General features: G+C 40.3%; 1 protein-coding gene across 7 annotated transcripts in view; it reads left to right on the plus strand.

Moving 5' to 3' along the window:
- MLH3 (mutL homolog 3) overlaps positions 1-10,507 on the plus strand; it is a 28,435-nt gene extending 17,928 nt beyond the window's left edge. For 5 of the 7 annotated variants that reach the window (XM_019733562.2, XM_074327199.1, XM_019733563.2 and 2 more), the window contains 4 exons: positions 4,830-4,853; positions 4,958-5,036; positions 8,732-8,883; positions 9,820-10,507. In XM_019733562.2, coding sequence (XP_019589121.2) covers positions 4,830-4,853; positions 4,958-5,036; positions 8,732-8,883; positions 9,820-9,942 — 378 coding nt within the window. In that variant the 3' untranslated portion in view covers positions 9,943-10,507. Of the gene's footprint in view, positions 1-4,829; positions 4,854-4,957; positions 5,037-8,731; positions 8,884-9,819 lie in introns of those variants that run through there. The other 2 variants (XM_074327201.1, XR_002137503.2) reach the window with 2 other exon arrangements.
- The last annotated feature ends 4,670 nt before the right edge of the window (positions 10,508-15,177 follow it).

Genomic DNA, 15,177 nt, shown 5'->3' on the forward strand with positions numbered 1-15,177 from the left:
AATACAGAATGGTTACTGTGCCCAGGAGAGTGGAGGTCAAGGAAACTGTCACAGAAGAGCTTTTTTTTTAGGAAGAGTCTTACAGAACAGCAGGAGCCTACCAAGTACAGATGAGGGGAAAGGGCATTCTGGATAGAGCAGCAGATATTAGAGAATTGATGCAGATCCTATGTTTAGGGAACTACCGATATGTATGACTCAAATTAAGATAGGTATGGGGCAGTAGTGGGACCAGATGAGGCTAGACAGGTTGTCAAGTCCAAGGCATAATGGATTTAGCATATTCTGCTGAGTAGTTTGCATTTCATCCTGAGAAGACAGATACGTGTTAGCTCTGCATTTTAAATACGAGGACATGTATATGTTTGGGGAAAGGTCTGGAAAGCTGCTGTTGGAATGTGGCATTGGGAGTGTTGAAGAGGACTATTACTTATGTGTTTATTTTTTTACAACAAACTATTTTGTTTTTGTTGCCTTTTCTTTCCTCCTTTCCTGTTTTCTATTGGCCTTTTATTTCTCTTTTTTTTTCTCTCCTGGTTTAGAAATTGAATTTTAGTGTGCATACTTAATAAAGTTTAAAAGTAATTTGTTTCTGTTTTCTTCCTAAACTACACAAGAATCTTCCATTATTCCTCTCCCATCTTCCATGTTGTTGCCTATTTTAATTACATGGTGTATTTAATCCCCCTGTTAGTCATTAATTTTATAGTCAGTATTTATTTTGATTAACCACAATGTTTAACAGAGTCTTAGTTTATTGTTGCTTCTTGTATCCTACTTTGTGTTCAGTTTTTTTTACTGAAGTAAATCTCTTAAAACTTCTCTTTTAATACATTTCATTGGGGAATATTGGGGAACAGTGTGTTTCTCCAGGACCCATCAGCTCCAAGTAATTGTCCTTCAATCTACCATGTTTCCCCGAAAATGAGAATAGCTGGACCATCATCTCTAATGCATCTTTTGGAGCAAAAATTAATATAAGACCCAGTCTTATTTTAATGTAATATAAGACCGGGTCACAATACAATACAGTACAACACAACACAACACAACACAACACAACACAACACAACACAACACAGTATTATACCAAATTAATACTTGTATTAATTTTTGCTCCAAAAGATGCATTAGAGAAAAAAAAAGATGCATTAGAGCTGATGGGCTGGGTAGGTCTTATTTACGGGGAAAATGGTAGTTGTGGAGGGTGCAGCTCAGCTCCAAGTCCAGTCACCATTTTCAATCTTAGTTGCAGGGGGCACAGCCCCCCATCCCATGCGGGAATTGAACTGGCAACCTTGTTGTTGAGAGCTCCTGCTCTTACCAACTGAGCCATGCGGCCACCCCTCCAGCAGCTCAGCAGCAGTTCGTTGTCTTCAATCTAATTGTGGAGGGCGCAGCTCACTGGCCCATGTGGGAATCAAACCGGCAACCCTGTTGTTCAGAGCTCACGCTCTAACCAACTGAGCCACCCAGCCACCCCTAAAACTTCTTTTATTAAGAGTCCATTAATGATAAACTGTCTTTGAAAATAACTTTATTTTGCCTTCACACTTGCATGATTGTCTAGCTACCATACTGTCAGTTATCTCTCAGTTATTTTGACAATATTCTATTACTTTTTTTTTTTTTTTAATTGGGAAGGGGAACAGGACTTTATTGGGGAACAGTGTGTCAATCTTAGTTGTGGAGGGTGCCGTTCAGCTTCAAGTTGTTGTCCTTTCAGTCTTAGTTGTGGAGGGCGCAGCTCAGCTCCAGGTCCAGTTGCCGTTGGTAGTTGCAGGGGGCAGAGCCCACCATCCCTTGCGGGACTCGAGGAATCGAACTGGCAACCTTGTGGTTGAGAGCCCACTGGCCCATGTGGGAATCAAACCAGCAGCCTTCGGAGTTAGGAGCATGGAGCTCTAACCGCCTGAGCCACTGGGCTGGCCCCTAATGACTATGTTTTTTATTTCTAGAATTTTTATTTGGTTCTTTCTCAAATTTATCTATTCTTTACGGTGTGCCATTTTATTCATTATGGTTTCTTACTCCTTCATCTCTAGCTCTTTCTGTTTGGAGCACAGGCAAATCCACATCATCTTAGTGTACTGTTTTTCTAGAAATCTGAATTACTTTAGTAGTATCTAAAAATAAAAATTAGAAGACAGATTTAGTAGATAAATTGTGGGATAGATTAATATGGGAAAGATTTGAAGTAGGGAATGCAGTTGAGAGGCTATTGCATTGGTTCAAATAGGAGAGGATGAGAGTTGGACTAAGTCAACAGCAATGGGAATGGAGAAGAGGGACCTATTTGAAACATAATTTGGAAGGTAGAATGAAGAGGACCTTGTAAACAATAGAATATAAAAGGGATAAAGGAGAAAAGATAAATAATGATTCTGCGGGTTCTATCTAGAATGACTTGAGGATGGCAGCACCATTGACAGCAAAAGGAAATGGAGGAGGAAGACTCCACCTGGCTGGGAGGTAGATTCTGAGCCTGCATAGGTGTAGACACATTGAATGTGCCTTCAAGTGGGGACGTCTAGTAGATAGGCAGACCTAGCCCTTGGGAAAGAAGTCTGGGCTGTACCTATCTATTTGAGAGTTAACAGTGTATATATTTTGATGATATCAGAAGCTGGAGAAGGGTCTAAAGGAAATGGGATTGTCCAGGGAGAATCTGAAGAATAAAAAGAGAAGAGAGCAAAGGGTGGAGCCTCTGGAACACCAGCATTCAGGGTATACATGTTTTGCAAAAGGTCTGGAAAGCTTCTGCCGAAAAGAAGAAATGTAAAGGATCATTGAATATATTTGGCCGGGGGGGGGGGGGGGGGGATGGGGAAAAGGTAATATTGCCAAAGCCAAGGGAAATTTTAAGCAAGAAGTTAATGGTCAACAATAGCAAGTTGGATCTGGCTATCATGAGGACATTAGTTACCTGTGGAGTCATTTCCTGGGAATTAGTGAGGCAGAAGACAGACCAGAGAGGGTCAGGAGTGAGTGACAGGAGGGGAAGTGGAGCTGAATAGACTACTCTTCCAAGAACTTTGACTGCAGAAGAAGACAGGGTGATAGCTAAAGGTTAGGGGTCGTTGCGAAGTGTAGGGCAGGACACAAGGTTGAGGAAAGATTTTTGTTTCAGGTGGGAGAGACTTAAGCATGTTTGTAGGCTAAGGGTGAGAAGATATCCCAGAGTATGAGGCAGTTAACAGTGCCAGCATTTGGATTACCTTGATTTTACCCTTTCCAAAATTGCCCTTTGATCAGACAAGCTTTGTTATGTTTTCAACAGCGCTCTTTTCTCCCAACAGAGCTTATTTTTTCTAATGCTCCTCCTCCAAATTGTCTTAAATCCAAAAGATAGGATCTGTTAGAATCTTCTATTGTAATTCAATCCCTAAGTATTTAACTAGAAAGTTACAATAAAAACTTTTCCTAAATAAAAACTTCAAAGACTACTGGTCAGGAGTTTACTTCAAATTGAAACAAACCTTATGGTTTCAGAAAATCTTGATTATGTTAACTCAGGCTGATCAGGAGAGATTTTGTTGTTTCTGGAAGAAGCTAGAATAGTTTTGGTGTCTTGAAGAAAAAGTAACTACTTGGATCCTAGCAGTTTTGAAAGATCACTAATAACATCTTTCTATAAAGTTCTGTCCTCTAGCCTGATGAACGAACCTTTGTACTATTACTTAAATTATTTAGCATTAATCATACCATTGAAATATGAAATGAACAGAGAATAAGATCCATCTCCCCCTCACCAGGCTTACAACCTGTTGTTTTACAAGTCCCAGATATACAAGCACAAGACAGAATAGCAAAGAAGTTAGATTCGATCTGTATCAATACTAAGTTTTGTTAGTGGGTCAGATATTATGGGACATCGTTCTGTTTGTGTGGGAAAATACATGGCTTTTAAAAAATACATAGTATCTGCCACCTAGCTCCAGTAACTATGCTTATTTATCAGCATGGTGGACTAGAGGCAGGAGAGAATTTTCTGAGTCTGATTTAAAAAAGGAAAACTTACCTTACCGTGTTATAATCTTGGGAACCTAATTTATACATAGCCATTTGTAGGAGTAAATAAATCCTGTGTTTTCTTATAAAGTATTAAATGTGCATATCTCAAAACACTTTTTTACCTTCAGAGATTAAACAAATTGGTGGCCTGAAATAGAGCCTGCTTTACATTTCTTTAAAGTCCTTTTGTAAATATTAAGATCTGCTGGGATATAACCATTGAACAGGCTGCCCTTGGGACAGAGATATGCTAGTGAGGAGAAACTTCTCGACAAAATGCCTCAGAAAATAAGCTTTTTGACCTGCGGGGAATTGTTCAAAAACAGAAAGCCTGTGGGAACTGAAGTGACTACTTATGTTTATGACATTTAAGCAGGTGTTATACTGAGGGCGCAGTTGGGTTGATGATTGTTGTGTATTTATTCTGTTTCTGTGTAATATTACACTTGTTCTGGCTAAGATTACAAATACAAACAGCCTCTCAGTGAGACGCCTCCCTGATGTTTAGAATCAGTTGAATCATCAAGGCTCTCCACTCACCAGTTACATAACCTCATGAGTTGATGAGCTCTCTCTGGTGGATGTTTGAGTAGCTAAATATGTTCTCTGTTCAATAAGAGTTCTATTCAGTTGTCTTGATATTTCATATTCAAAGCACCTTACAACAAATATAGCACTTAGGTGCTATATTGCTGGAACTCTGTCTTTCAGGGGAAGCATATTTTAAAGAAGAAAATTGGGATATTTCGTAAACTGTCAAAGGGAAAGTATAACATAGCAGTTGATTAATGCCTGTTTTCCTTTTTGCTTTGTAGGAACTTATTCGAGAACAAGTGGAGGTAAACCTTTCTCTTATTTTGGGGCTTCACACAGGCACTACACACAAAAGGCTCCAGTGCCCCATTTCCTTTTCCCATTAATAAAGCGTGTATTTATGCCTTAGCTACTCCAGACCACAGGAGGCATCCAGGGGACTTTGCCACTGAGTGTGCAGAAGGTGTTGGCATCCCAGGCCTGCCATGGTAAGACCGACACCCCAGCTATTGAGTGCGCTGCCCAGGGTAGAGCAGTTATGAAAGCAGTAGAAGTCACATTCACTACTCACCTCATGGAGGGTACAATTTAGATCAATAAACTGAATATATTAAAAATGAACACTAAAATATTACTATGACAAAGCAAAATGCCAACACACATATTTGTACATAATGCAGAACAACTTATATGTGTGGTGATGCACCGTGAGTGGAGTTTTGAATGAGCTGAGGGACATGATTCATAGGAGGGAAGGGAAAGTTTACTACAGGGGGAGGAAATGGCCTGTAGAAACCCAGAGGCACAAACAAATTAGTTCTATGAAGAGCAGCAATGAGTATCAAGAAATTAGGCTGGTAAGAAAGAGTAGAAGCCTCGAAGGTCACAACAAAACCTTTGGATTTCATACAGAAGGCATTAGCATCTTTAAAGATTCTTGACTCGGGTGATATGATAAAATATAGAAAATGGAATTGAAGGAACTTACTTTAGGGATCATGACAGCTCCAGAATCCCCTGCAACTATCATTTGACCACAATGGGGTCTCCGCTCTGCTGACACCCTCCCTGTTGCATCTCTCCATCAACCTTCTCCCTTCACTTTCTGTCTTTTCCAGCTTAGTAACCACAGTCACTCATTAATCTGTCTCCTGCAAATATCCTAAGCTCCTTCACCCCTTTCTCCTATCTTTACTCATATCTACTCCATCACCAAATTTCATCATCTCTACCTTCAGAACGTATCTTAAATCTGTCTGATGTGATCTCTTTCCACTGCCACCTCCCTAGTTCTTGCCACTATTGAGTCCTCTTACTTAGTCTCTTCCCCACGTCCATCCTGGTTCCACTTCAAGCCATTCTTCCCTCAGCATCCAGAGGAATCTTTTTTTTAATCTGTGATTTTGTTTTTAATTATCTTAAGTCTAAGGATCACATAATTTACAATTTTGTGCTGGTGGTGGTCTGTTCTCCTCTACTTTAATCCTTCTAGTGAGCTGGCAAAAGCACCATTGCTAATCATACATATACAGTAATTACACAGTTGTGTTTTTGAATAGCTGTTTAAAAGACAATCCTGAATTGTAATTAGTCTGACTTAGTAATTACAGAATTCACAAGCAAAGTTTGCTACTATACGAGCATCTTGCCATGCTGAATTTTAAAAACTTCTGACCTTATATAGATCATCTATAAAATGTGAGAAGTGTTAAATATTCTTTATTTGTTATTCTACATAAACCACACTAAAATGCCTTTCATTAAGTAAAAGGCAACAGTGTAGATCCAGGGAATTTTAATTAAATTGACATAGTTAGGACCAAAAAGATAGTGGGCACTGCCCCCTTTTCTTCAGCCCTTGCCTTTAATAGGCTGATGAATACAAGTTGAAACACAAGTGAGTCTGGCTGTTCTATGAGACAGTGAAGGGATTTCCTCAGTATTTAAACATATTCATATAACTAGTAATAGAAATCTGAATATAAAACCAGCCTTCTTCAGGTTTTGAGATAGCATTCGCCATCTCTGTGAGAAGTTGAACATGACTAATCACGTCCAGTCGTACCTTTAGAAGGGAAAACAGTGATAGCACTTGCTGAACCAAATTACCATCAAAGTTCGAATCCATTTAACCACAAGCCAATCTTATTTAAAGTAGGAGTGTCCAAAAGAAATGTTCTATCAGCCATTCATGATCTGAATTCTGGTGTATGAGATCAATTTAAACATAGTACACATAAAAACAGTCATGAGACATTTCTGTTTTGTAATAAATAAGGCAGTGGCCAACCGTTGCTCCTTAGTAGCCCTTTTGAGATAAGCTATCAAGTCTGCCCTTTCCACAATCATCATCATCTTCTTCTTCTTCTTCTTTTTTTTTTTTTTTTTTTGATTTTATTGGGGAAGGAGAACAGGACTTTATTGGGGAACAGTGTGTACTTCCAGGACCTTCATCCAAGTCAAGTTGTTGTCCTTTCAATCTTAGTTGTGGAGGGCACAGCTCAGCTCCAGGTCCAGTTGCCGTTGCTAGTTGCAGGGGGTACAGCCCACCAGGCAACCTTGTGGTTGAGAGGATGCGCTCCAACCAACTGAGCCATCTGGGAGCTCAGCGACAGCTCAGCTCAACGTGCCGTGTTCAATTTTAGTTGAAGGGGCGCTGCCCACCATCCCTTGCGGGACTCGAGGACTTGAACTGGCAACCTTATGGTTGAGAGCCCACTGGCTCTCCCATGTGGGAATCGAACCGGCAGCCTTCAGAGTTACAAGCACGGAGCTCCAACTGCCTGAGTCACCGGGCCGGTCCCTCCGCAGTCTTCTTAATGTCAGTAAAGATCATTTTTGTCCCAGGGATGTTCTTCTTGGCATTCTCCAAATGCTCCATCAGTGTCTCCTCTCCCCACGTGATGCCTTTGTTCTTGTTGTCATCCGTGTGAGACAATCCAGGGGCCAAGCAGATCATGGACATTTGGCCCCGTCTTGTGCTTGCCTCCCTTTTCCACAGTGCGGCACCGGGCACACTTCTGTGCAAAAATCTGCTTGCCCTTCCCAGCATCACTCATTGTTAAATCGCTCTTTCGTTGCGCCCAACAGAGACTCACGCTCACAAACCAGATGTCACACTCTTTGCAGAGGAATCGTCTTGAAACATCCCTCTGAACATGTCATTCTAACTAAAATGTGTCAAGACTATTTATTTATTGTCCTTAGGATAAAAATTTTATTCTTTACCATGGCAGGCAAGGGTCTTCATGGTCTGGCCCTGCTTGCCTCTCGTTTCATCCCACAGCACGCTCCACTTTGCCCTACATTCCAGCCTGCTTCTCAGTCTTGTTCTGGTGTTTCTGCACTTCTGCATGTGCCTTTTTCCCGTCTGAATGCCTTTCTACTCCTTCAATTATCATGTCTTTCTTTACCTAAGGTCTCAGATTAAATATCATTTTGCCAGGAAAGCCTTCCCTAACCTCCTAAACTGGGTTTGGTTTTCCTATTATATATTCATTCTTATCCTGTGTTTTATAATACTTATGTATTTAAATATATAATACAAATATATAACTTAATTTACAACTTAAATTATTGTGTAATTATCTGCTTACTGTTTGTCTCACTTATTAGACCTATTAGATCATAAGCTTCATCTGTCTCATTCACTGCTTGGCATAGCACCTAATACAAAGTATATACTTATAAATATTTGCTGAGTGAGTGAATTAATGTGTGCATAAAGGCAGGTGCTGACAGGATGAGAGTCGAGATTAGGAAGGTTATTATGGAAACAGAGAAAAGCAAATAAAATGGACATTATAGTGAACAGAGATCTTGGTGATAGATTGGCTATGGACGAAAGATGACCTTGATTTCACAAACCTGTAAGAAGTAGGCAGAAATACTGCTCTTGTCTCTTTGAGAAAAACTCTGACAGCAGAATCCTAACAAGTTAAGGAATGCCTCTGACGTGGATTAAAAAGACGAGGGCTCCATAAGGAAAAGCTGAGAGACGGGTCAGTCCGGAGGCTTTAGTTGCATCCATGGCCAGTAAGTGCCAATTTCAAGCAGTATTAAAGTCACATGAAAGAAGCCTAAGAAACATCTTACTTTCCCTAGATATTTGGCCCTGACCCAGGGTCAGCATTGGTTTCCCACCATATACACCATAACCTTCTTGTTTCTGTCTTTCGTTTAGGGGCCATTAAGTTTAATGATGGCCTGAGCATAGAGGAGAGCTATCGCCTTATTGAAGCTCTGTCCCGGTGCCAGCTGCCATTCCAGTGTGCTCATGGGAGACCGTCCATGCTGCCATTAGCTGACATAGACCACTTGGAGCAGGAAAAACAGGTACAGGAATGACTCATGGGAGAAGAGGAAACAGAGTTTACCTTCTGTTTCTTTTCCAGCTCCTGTTATCCAAATGTAATCTCTCTTAATCCTTTCCAAAATACGAGATTTTTGAAAAATGTGCATTGGGAGTTTTATATAAAGTCTCACCATTTCATCTTCTAGCTCAAATTCAAAATGAAGGTTAGGCAGAACTGTGAGATTATACACTTGATGCCTTTGTATTTTTTAAGCTTAACACATGTACAAACTGAACATCTGTTGCCTACTAGCTCTAGGTTTGATAAGATGCAGAAGTTCTCTCTGGGGCTACGGAATGTTGGTAGAAGCACAGCAAATTCACTGCTGGCTAATGGAACCTGAACAGCCAGTTGCTTGATGCTACTTGCTGGAAATGGTAGCCATCCCCAAGGGTCTTTAGAGTTAAGATTTGGGGATCATCAGGCAGGGAACCAAGCTTAGGAGATTTCCACCTTCGGCTCTGGCCCTGATTACTCAGCAGCCCGGGAACAATGATGTGGATAATACAATAAAGGCATAGAGTGGCTTAAATTAAAGAACATTTTCTGTCCTTGTTAAAATCTTAAATGAAACAGAACATGAAGGCATAATTGGAATGTTCATGTTACTGCTTTCCAAAATCTTTTGCTTATCTTTCTTGCTAAGGGCTATAAAGTCTTCTCTTGCATGGAGCTTTCAGATACTTGTGTTTTCTGACTCACCCAGTAGATTTTACTCCATTAAAAACTTTTTGTTTCACATGACAATGTCCCTATTCTTGAGGAGATGAGAATCTCTTATCCTACGGAAATCTATAATCTTTTCTGAAGCAGGAAATTAGATCTCTAAACAGATTTGAATAGTCATAATTAGGAAATATTTATATGCTACTTGGCTTTTTATACTGGTAATTGGAATTGTTCTTTCTTCCCATAGATTAAACCCAATCTTGCAAAACTTCGTAAAATGGCCCAGGCCTGGCGTCTCTTTGGAAAAGCAGAAGGATGTGATACAAGGCAAAGCCTGCAGGCATCCATGCCTCCTTGTGAGCCACCATGAGAACAGGATTATGGGTCCGTAAGGAGCCAGAGGGATGCTAAGTGTGTGCCTCTCGGCAGACAGCATGGCCTGCAGGCCCCGTGGAGGCGTGACTGAATCAGCCTGTGCACACGGGCAACGCACCAGGCTCGCTGGAGCAGATGCTGGAGCCAGTCCAGGAGCCAGATGGAATTCAAGCTTAAAGACAGTTCATTCATTTGCATCCATGGACAAGGGAGGTTGCCCTATAATATCAATTTTTCGGTATCTTATTTAGGGATAAAATTTAATGATTGTCTTCCTGTCTGGTTAGTTGGTTTGTGGTTTTCTTGGGGGTAGAGTGGGATTTTTTGGTTTTGTTTTGCAGTTTTTTCCAGCTCATAGTTTGCACTGGTGTGGTTTACCTGATGCTGAGTTCCCAGGGATCAAGTTCACCTTCGTCAACTGCCCACAGCCGTGCTCCATTGGTCTCCTCCTTTACCTCCAGTCTTCTTCGCTTCCCTCTGCGGCTTCTTTACATCCTAAATTTTAGGCTTAAAGAGTTTCTCTACACTCAATAAAAATGCTGTCTGCCGTCTCCCATCAAGTCTGTAGTTAGATTATTTTAGGGATAAAAACTATTGATAAAGAGAAACAAGGACAAGGATAGAATAAGGAAAATGTAAAGTCCTCCTGGTTTTTCGTTTGTTTTATTGCCTTTATAAAGACTCAGACTGATGTTGTTTATATCCCAAACCAGTTAAATGGTGAAAGTACTATGAGCTAGTTTCTTAAAATATGATTTTTTTGTACTTTATACAGTATCTCTTTACGTGAAAGCAATTTTCACATCAAAATGCAGCATTTATTCTTTCAACCTAACCAGATGTGTTCTCCACATTTTTTCAGGAGACAGGGTTTTTTTGGTCCCTTTCAAATTATATCTTGGTTTTATTACAATGTGCCTATCTAATGGCCTCATAATTTCGTTTGGGACCAGGACTGAGCTTTCTGCAAATGGCACTCTTAATCTGTATTTCCCCCCATCTATTTAGATGACTTGATTTCTGGTTAATAAAACTTAACAGACTAAAGTCCTATAGAAGGAAAACAAAAAAGCACAAAAAAAAAAAAAAAAAAAAAAAAAAAGAAAGAAAGAAACAGCTGGTCATGTTTGTTGCAACTGGGATGCTATACAATGAGAAAGATGCTGCAATGAGAACTTCCACTTTTGTATTTCCTGACCAGCCTGCTCAAATTGGCCTTTGTATCAATGGAATTATTTTCCTCAGTTTTTAATACAGGAAACAAATTTGTGCTCATGGAAGAAAAGTTTGTTTGCCAGAAGCCCTGCAGTGAATCTTACAGGAGCAATGAAGTATTGCATTCATTAGTGTGTGCCTCAGAGAAGGTTCAGGGAAAGCCTTCAATGGTTTTCAAGGGGATCCTTGTAGAATTACGTAATTGGAACCCTGAAGAATAGACACCACTGTCTAGAAATGGTCTCTATTGTTCTAAATACGCATAAACGGTTTCATAGACAGGGAGACATGACCTTAGAAAGGAGGGTGTTTTCAGGGGATTTGCAAGGCTGTCAGGGGCTCTGCCTCCAGGCCCAGTGGGGTGCCGTGGCCTCTGGACCTCTGCCTCCACTCTCCGGAGCTACACGGAGGCCAGCTGTCTGGGGAGTTTCAAAAATCTTTTTAGGTCAGACCAATTTATGGGATTAAAAAAAGTGTCACAATACCTCTTACATTAGGATGATGGGGTGCAGCTTCAAAAGGTTTTGCTATAATCCTAAACCACTGTTTTCTTGAGAATAGGATTAGAAAAAAATTGTCCATAAATTATGTAACCAGTCTTTCTAGCAAACCTGAATCAATGTAAGAGATAATTATCCTATTTTAATAATTTATAAACTCAGTAGCATGCATCAGCATAAAACCAACCTATTAGCCAACAATATCTAAATTACTTTTATTATTGCCTGTTAGGGTTTTGTTCTGTTTGAACGTAGGTGCCATAAGAGCAAAGATAATGTTTAGTTTTCTAACACAAACAGTAATCTTTAACACCTATATGGTCGTTTTAGGTTTATAAAATAATTTTTACATACCTTATCTTGAATTTCTTGGCAACGCATGAGATAAGGTGGTATATTTTCCCCATTTTACAAAAGGGGAAACTAAGGCTGAAAATCATTAAGTGGTTTATCTAAGATCACACAGCTAGCAAGTAAAGCTGAGAGGTATCCAAGTTTTCTAGCTCCAATAACAAGAATAATAGTTACCATGTTACACATTATTAATAATCCTTACAATAGTCCTCTTAGGAAGCTAGTATCTCTCTTTTATGGTGAAGACTACTAAGGCTCAGAGACGTTAACTCGTTTGCCAAGGGCCTAGCGATGAAAGCCAGAATTCAGACCCAGGTCCGTGTGACTTCACATTGCACACTCCTTCCCATTTACCCCAGGTGTCCTGTATAATACATTTTTAATTTATTGGGGATTTACCCACTTGTAAACTTAGTAGTTCAATTTTATTAGATTTTGGTTGGTGGAGGCTTTGTTAACTTGAGAGTAAAACTTGAAGCCATTCTGGAGAATTCCTTTTTATAACATCCATCAAAATTTTACTGAGAAGTAAAGCTGCATACCTTCAAGAAGCTTAGCTTTAGTCAGGAAGAGAGGCAAGGAAATTGATGGTAGAATAATAACTTCCTCTAGGTTTAGGGAGCACTGAGTGACAGCTATGTCTATTAGCTGAGGTAAGAGAGAGTTCTGTCAGAATTAAGGCTATAGATGGCAATAAGGGCTAGTATCAGAAAGCTTAAGAGTGTAGGCTAGCAGGAAGGCGAGAGACGAGGAGGGGCTAGGGCAAGGTCCAGAATTCTTCCTGGGGATCTGGAACTCCAAGAGTAGTTGAGAAAGGAGAGATTCTAGCCATCAGACGTCAGGGCAAGGCAAAGTCAGAACAAAGGACAGCCAGCATTTGGGACTAACAGACAGTGAAAAGAACACAGCAACCAAAACACGCAGAGGAGGAGGGGGCCAAGTTCTAGGCTGAGGAAGCCACGCCTGGTGAGAACAACAGATGCAGCCCATCAGTTCCTAGAAAGCACTGACACCAAGCTCAGCTGAAGCGGCACCAGAAACGGCAGTTTCTGGCACAAAGAACTCCCCCAGTCTGCCACCTGAAGTGCCACCCATTCAATCAAAACCCTTTACACTTGCTGGCTAATGAGAACGGATGGGTATTTCTACCGTTGTATGTCCTGCCTGTTTTCACCCTTTCTGAGCTGAAGCTGCTCATCGACAGTGAGATGACAAAGGTGGGCTCAGGAGAGGAAAAGGAAGTCTGGGAAACCAAAAATCTGGGTAATCTGCACCAAATAAACCCTCCCTTCTATCCTTCCATTAATTCATTTATTCATCATTCAGTAACTAGTGAGTCCCACCTAAATGTATTGCATCAGAAATTGTGGGGGATTTAAAGAACAAAGAGGCTATCCTATGGCTTAGGATTTTCCAAACCCTTGGATAATTTTCACCTGTGGGAATCTAAGTATCTTACACAGTGGCATCTGTTGAGCCAGTAAGCTAGTACGACACAAGCAGCAGTCAGAAGAAGCTAGATTTGGCCTGACTTGATTCTTCACAACTTGCTTGACTAAACAACTACTCATGTTTACTGCAAAGAAAGGAGTACCCAAAGATGGTCCCCCCTCCAAAAAAGTGATTTAGAGTTGGCTACTGCTATTAGTTTATCATTATTCAAGGTATTTCATCACCTCTCTTTTATAGTAGTTAACTGCAGAATTTTGCATATAAATTATGAATTTTAGGAATCTTGTCAAGTTTTTTTCTAGGCAGGTCTTAATTTAAATGTAACATGCCTGAAAAACCACTACTGAAAGGTTCCTTTTCAGCACAGTTTTAATATAAACATCAAACAACATCTCAAGTGTGGTTAGGCTTACAGGCTGCCCTTTCTACTGTGTAAGTGTTATGAAGAAGACTGAAAGCTTAGATATAGCTCTTAACAATAATTGCACAGCATCCTGGAACAGCTGTATGGTGAATGAAAGAATAATTCAGTGCAAAGAAGGCCAGATATAAAACCCTTCCAAACCACATTTCAAAAGAGGTCCTTTGTGTCAACTAGGTGCATGTCTGCAGTGGGAGTTTTTGCAAGGACAGGTGAACAGTATGGGGCCTTTACAATAATTACATCACCATCTGGTACTATCTTGATGGCAAGTTCTGATGTGCTGAGTTTTCTACATGTGTGGTATTATAGAGCCATGTAGCTCAGCGACGGAACTGTGACTGGCAGCCTTCATTAACCCAAAGACTGAGGCAACAGATTGCTTGGAGAAATGGTTTTGAGCCCATCTGTATTTTTCTTTCTTTGAGGTATCACTTTACACTTAAGGTTTTCTCGGTAGAGCATTTTTCAGACTTCTCTGAGGCTAAATTAGGAATTTCAGTTCCTTATTGGAGTTCCAAGAATGGTGCCTTTCCTGCTCTCTGCCCAAATTGGAAAATACAAACAGTGAGAAAAAGTGTCTTTACCAACTATATTGAGTAAGTTTTATCTAACTTGGTTTATTTAGTACATTCAGAAGCCTTTCACATCCGTGGAATCTTCTGTTAATTCTCTCCAAGCTAAAAGTTGTTTTTTGTTTTTCCTAATGAGTTTCTGGGTTCTGCTCGCAACGGTGGTGAGGGACGCAGGCCAAGGCTGATAGGTAGTAAGTTGATATGGAACCCCTGTCTCCCTATTCAGATCAGGTTCTCCCTTTCCAATAGTTACTCTTCCTCAAATAGGAAAAGGGAGAGAAGGAACTAGAAAAAAATAAGGCCTATAAATAGCTTTCTGGGATTTACTTAACTGAGGTCCTAAAGATTCTAAAGAACATGCATTTATGCAGTTCTTCTGTTCTAGGTACTGTAAATGACCAAAAAGAGGCAGAGCATCGATCCTGGTAACCGTCATCCATCTCAGTTATGCCTGGAAAGGATGTTGGTGCTAATTTTAGACCCAGAGGCTAAGATGTACAAAAGACAAGTATCACAAAGCATTTCTGGAGCCAGAAACAGATTTAAGTTCCTTGACTCACTGCTGCTTTTACTCCAGACCACACAATTATATCCAAGTGAATTGCTGTTAGAATTGGTGCCTTCAGAGGAGACAATTGCTCATAATTGGTAGCTGTAAGCCACTTCACTGAGAAAGCGAGGGGTCTTAGATGCTGGGAGAAATAATTGACAGA

This window comes from Rhinolophus sinicus, linkage group LG03 (assembly GCF_036562045.2).
Source record: "Rhinolophus sinicus isolate RSC01 linkage group LG03, ASM3656204v1, whole genome shotgun sequence".
NCBI lineage: Eukaryota > Metazoa > Chordata > Mammalia > Chiroptera > Rhinolophidae > Rhinolophus > Rhinolophus sinicus.